A 6,000-nucleotide genomic window follows, 5' to 3' on the forward strand; every position below is an offset into this window, starting at 1 on the left:
GAACAGCTGACAACCCCCTGCCCCCATGCAGTTGAAATCTGCATATACCTTGACCCGTCCCCTTTCCCCCAAAAAACTTAACTACTACTAGCCTACTGATGACTAGAAGCCTTACTGATAACATAAAGTTGATTAACACATATTTTGTATGCTGTATGCATTATATACTACATTCTTATAATAAAGTAAGCTAGAAAAAAGAAAAAGTTATTAAGAAAATCATAAAGAAGAGAAAATACATTTATAGTAATGTACTGTAAAAAAAAATCTGCATATAAGTGAACCCATGCAGTTCAAGCTGATGTTCAGAGGTGACCTGTACATGTTAAATCATGTGCATATTTGGAAAAAAAGACCTAAAAATAACAAAATACAAACAAAAAAATTATGTATATGTATCTCTTAATAATTTTAAGATTTATTTATTATTTTTTTTATTTAACCACTAGGCACTCCAATAATTTTAAGATTTAGAAACAGTTTTATTTCGTATGTGTTAGAATTAATTCTAAAGTGTATTGAGTTTAGTACTTGGTTAACTTCATTGTTGCCTGATATGTAACAACTTTGATGAGAGCTGATATGTGTTTGTATTTTTTAACTTTTTATTTATTTGCTTTTATATCTGTTTATGAAATTAGAAAAATAATAACTAAATGAAATGAAAAAATTATAATTATTTGAGAGCCCTTATACTCAGAGTATCGTTAAAACTATTCAAGAATATATTTAGGGGTGCTGGGGTGGCTCAGTCTGTTTAATGTCTGACTCCTGACTTAAGCTCAGGTCATGATCCCAGCGTTGTGTGATCGAGCCCCACACCTGGCTCCGCACTGGGCATTGAGCCTGCTTGGGATTCCCTGTCTCTCTGCCCCTCTGCCTGCTCGTGCTCTCATGCTTTTTCTCTCTACAAGGAAAAAAAAAAAAAAGAGGGGTGCCTGGGTGGCTCAGTCGGTTGAGCATCCGACTTCGGCCCAGGTCATGATCTCGCGGTTTGTGAGTTTGAGCCCTGCATCGGGCTCTGGGCTGACAGCTCAGAGCCTGGAGCCTGTTTCAGATTTTGTGTCCCCCTCTCTCTCTGCCCCACTCCTGCTTGTGCTGTATCTCTGTCTTTCAAAAATGAATCAACATAAAAAAAATTTTTTTTAAATAAAAAATAAAATAAAGAAAAAAATAAAGAAAAAAAGAGTATTTTTGAGTGCTTGGAAAAAGGTACAACCTCCATTTTCTAGTACTTAATGATAGTAACAATAACAGTAATAGGCTCTGTGATATTTTTACTGATTACAACTGATACAAATTGCAATTTTCTTATCAGAAAGAGGATGCCTAATAAAGTAAAATGGACTTAAGTTGAGAAAATCAGGTTCATAATGATTATGGTAACACCTTGTGCAGAGCCATTGTAATTTAAACTGATCATTTCTTTTACAATATCGGAACAAAATTTATGAGACTGTGTGGTAATCATGGCCTACATTGACTAAAATAGCAACTCTTCTAAATTCCTTCATTTGTCTATGTCCTAAAAAGTCTTTTTGGAGTTGTACTCTTAAAACAGAAACTACTTGTAGTTCCAGATTACGTATTAATGATTAATGGCTTTAGAGCCAACAGTCAACAAGGCTATCTAGTTCTGGCTCTTTCCCCTAGTTTAGATATTTGATCCTGGGATAGTCACATGATCCTCTTTTGTAAAATCTTGGTAATGGACTACATAATCTCTAATGTTTTGTCACTTAAATTTCTCCCAAGTTTACATCCGTTCCAGATTATTTTGAGTGTTGAAAAAATGAGTTATATCCTTTAAACCCAAGCCAGTATCACTTTTAAGTGAATTTATAAGTTAATAAATTTATAGGAAATATTTTTTATTTCTGCCTGACAAGGAAGAATACTATGAAGGAATAACACTTTTTTCTTTTGCTACTGTAATAGTAGTTTATTGGGTTAAAAGTGGTTTGCAGTTTTCCTTGTTCTACCTAGAGTATTATGAAAATTACGTAATTTTGGATATTCTTATTTAAGAATAATGTTTTGAGCTTGGAATTTCCAATGATAGAATTTAGAATTATATCCAGGTTAAGAGAGGCAATGTAGTGGAAGGAATATATTGTATGTACTGATTATATTAAAGGATGTATAATGTTCTTTAAATACATTAGTCTTTAGTAATTTTTTAAATGTTTATTTAGTTTTGAGAAAGAAAGAGACAGAGCACAAGTAGGGGAAGGACAGAAAGTGAGGGAGATACAGAATCCGAAGCAGGCTCCAGGCTCTGAGCTGTCAGCACAGCGCCTGTTGCGGGGCTCATACTCATGAACCAGGAGGTCATGACCCGAGCCAAAGTCAGATGCTTAACCAACTGAGCCACCCAGGTCCCCTAGTCTTTAGTAATTATTAATATTTTCATATATTTGAGGTATTTTATACTTATATAAAGGATTGGGTTATACTCTGTTCCAGGAGGAAAATTGCATATATAATTGCAAATGAATGTCTATAACTGAATCTAGAAGAACTGATGATACTAAAAAAAAAATTTTTTTTAATGTTTATTTTTTGAGAGAGAGGGAGAGAAAGAGAAGGAGAGGGGCAGAGAGAGAGGAGAGAGACACAGAATCTGAAGCAGGCTCTGGGCTCCGAGCTGTCAACAGGGCTCAAACTCATGAACTGTGAAATCATGACCTGAGCCAAAATCATATGCTTAACCAACTGTGCCACCCAGGTGCCCAAGCTAATGATTCTTAGTAAAATTGGAAAGGACCATTATTTTAATGGTATAGAATGTGGTAGAAGATTATTTAAAAAAAAAAAAAGATTATTTTTTTCTAGTCTCTTCAGGAACACATCTCAGCAGTAAATAACAAGAAAATTTCATTGATAAAGTCCATGGATTTCAAAACTTATTTTTGAAGATTGAATAAATAAATTTAAATATTTAATTTTTTTTATACAAGGGAAAGGAGAAATCCTACTGAACAGAGCCACAAGGTCCAATAAACATGTGAAATAGGAGAGTAGAGGCTCCTTGCTGGCTCAGTTGGTAGAACATATAACTCGATCTCAGGGTCCTGAGTTCAAATGTCATGTTGAGCATAGAGCTTACTTAAAAATAAATAAATAAATAAATAAATAAATAAATAAATAAATAAATAAAAGAGAGTCAAGGTAGGTAGTGATAGAAACATAAGACAGTAAATGGTTTAAAAAAATTTTTTAAGTGTTTATTTATTTTTGAGAGAGAGAGAGAGAACAAGTGGGGGAGGAGCAGAGAAAGAGGGAGACACAGAATCTGAAGCAGGTTCTAGGCTCTGAGCTGTCAGCACAGAGCCTGACATGGGGCTCGAACCCATGAACCATGAGATCACGGCCTGAGCTGAAGTCGGACTCCCAACCTACTGAGCCACCCAGACGCTCCAGAAAATGTTTTTTCAAATGTTTATTTATTTTGACAGAAACAGCATGAGTGAGAGAGCGGCAGAGAAAGAGGGAGAGAGAGAATCCCAAGCAGGCTCCATGCCATTAGTGCAGAGACTGATGCGGAGCTTGATCCCGTTAACCATGAGATCATGACCTGAGCCAAAATCAAGAGTCCAACACTCAACTGACTGAGCCACCCAGGCACCTCTAGACTTAGTAAATGTTTTTTAGAGTATCTTCTTTGTTCTCTAGAAACTGAAATTGGTCTATTATTATAGGTAGGATATAAGGTCCCCTCTCCTCTTTTCTCCTTTTCTTTCTTTCTGTTTTAAAATGTGTGGAATAATTTAGCCAGATCATCTTTTGGGGAACAGCTACAGTAGAGTCAGCAATTATTTCTTCGTGTAGATTAGGCAACGGAGAAGGCCACATTTTTCTAACTTTTGAGAATCCTGAAACTTCCGAGAATATGATTAATATGTTAAAATAGCATGTTACTAAATGTTATTAGTCATATGAACTAGAAAATGTAGCTTAAACTTTTTTATCTTATTTTTCTTTAAGCCAAGGGAAGAGATGGTGTTAAGTGGAAAATATAAATCTGGGGAACAAATTCTTCGTCTGGCCAATGAGAGATTTGCTGTTCCAGAAATACTCTTTAATCCTTCTGATATAGGCATTCAAGAAATGGGTATTCCAGAAGCTATTGTCTATTCAATTCAGAACTTACCTGAAGGTATATGAATAATTAAAGTATTGAGACGTAATGATATTTCTAAAAAAATCGTAAGCTCTGTGAGCCATAGAGAAATCATCTGAGCTTTCTAAGTAATTTTGGGCAAATGCAAAGTCTGTTTTATTTGCATAGATTTCCAAATTCCATAGTGCACTTGAATAATTCTTACTTTATTGGTCCTAGATTAGAAATTTGATACAGGGAATGTTATTATGGTCTATTTAAACTTGAAGAAATTAGGGGTGCCTCAGTGGCTCAGTTGGTTAAGCGACCGACTTTGGCTCAGGTCATGATCTCACAGTCCGTGGGTCTGAGCCCTGCATCAGGTTCCATGCTGACAGCTCAGAGCGTGGAGCCTGCTTTAGATTCTGCATCTCCTTTGCTCTCTGTCCCTCCCCCACTTGCACTCTGTCTCTCTCTCTCAAAAGTAAATAAACATTAAAAAAAAAACCTTGAAGAAATTAATCTCTCCATGACTATTAAGTTGCCATGTCCATTTTAGAAAGTTTTAATTTAACTCTATTTACAGAGAATCAAAATTTATAATTTAACAAAGCTATAGTTTCTAGCTATTGATGGGATTGGATTCTTCTAGTTTTATTTGGAATAATATACAGGAAGTTAACTTTTTTTAGTGTTTATTTATTAGAGAGAGAGTGGGGGCGGAGGCAGAGAGAGAGGTAGTGAGAGAATCCCAAGAAAGCTCCACGCTGTCAGTGCAGAGCACAACATGGGACTCGAACTCACGAGCTGTGAGATAATAACCTGAGCTGAAATCAAGAGTCAGATGCTTAACCTACTGAGCCACCCAGGCATCCCTACAGGAAGTTAACTTTAATGAAGCTGAAGTATGGTGCTTTTCAGTGATGTGTGAGTTCTCCTGAAGCAAGCTTCACCTACATAATTTTCTAGAGTTTTAGAGAGTACTTTTATATCTTCCATGTGTCTTCCTAGATTGGAACAAATCTAGCACTTGCAATGTCCTTTCCTCCCATTTAAAAAAAAAAAGAGAAGAAAATCACATAATGCTATCACCTTAGTATAATTATTTCACAACTGTTTCTGTGTTGTCTCATTAATTTCACATTTTATACAAGGTTGCAGTTATTGGTATACAGCATTTTATACCATACTGCTTTAATGTCATGAGGTTCAGTGTCAATATAAGGGAACTCTGCCCCTGTTTTGTGAACAGAAGCTTTGGGTATGGTGGCTGGTATTTATTAATTGACTCCTCATAGATTTCCCCAGGATGCTTAGTAGACTTTTAATACCAGCTAACAATGTGGCACTTAATGTTTGCCAGTATGTAACTTTAATGAGTGTAGAACAAAAGATGCTTTATTATTATGGATTATGGGTATTTTTCACTATCAAATGTAAATGATTATGTCTGTCTCAATGAGATAACATGGAAATTTGGGCTTCCAAGTTAAAATGTCTTGAAGGCCCTCCATGTTAGCCTTACACTAGCTTACAATCTCAACCTATGGAAAGACCTCCTCCATTTTAGGGAAGAAGTATAATTATCAACTGTCTGCTTCTAGAATGTTACCCATTTATGTGTAGCTTATATGTGTATGTAACAAGTAGTTAGTAGTTCAACTCCTTCACCTTAGCCTTTCTTTTAAAGATCTGTGAGGTCATATTTCATTCTGTTTGATGTGTCAATTCCTGTAAATTTTAACCTCATTATGAAATCTTATAAATAATTCTTATGGTTATTAAAAAAGTGTATAGTTTCCAAACCAGTTACTATAACTGATGGCTTTTACTTAAACCCTCATATTCGTCTTTCCAGAAAGATAAGTAAACAGATTTTCTGATGCCTTTTTTTCTTC

General features: G+C 35.4%; 1 protein-coding gene across 3 annotated transcripts in view; it reads left to right on the forward strand.

Annotated features, from left to right (window-relative positions):
• Positions 1 to 6,000, forward strand: part of ACTR6 (actin related protein 6) — a 31,268-nt gene that overhangs the window by 16,483 nt on the left and 8,785 nt on the right. For all 3 annotated transcript variants that reach the window (XM_049626146.1, XM_049626148.1, XM_049626149.1), the window contains one exon: positions 3,988 to 4,159. In XM_049626146.1, the coding sequence (XP_049482103.1) occupies positions 3,988 to 4,159 (172 nt within the window). The remainder of the gene's footprint in view (positions 1 to 3,987; positions 4,160 to 6,000) is intronic.

This window comes from Panthera uncia, chromosome B4 (assembly GCF_023721935.1).
Source record: "Panthera uncia isolate 11264 chromosome B4, Puncia_PCG_1.0, whole genome shotgun sequence".
In the NCBI taxonomy this organism is placed as follows: domain Eukaryota; kingdom Metazoa; phylum Chordata; class Mammalia; order Carnivora; family Felidae; genus Panthera; species Panthera uncia.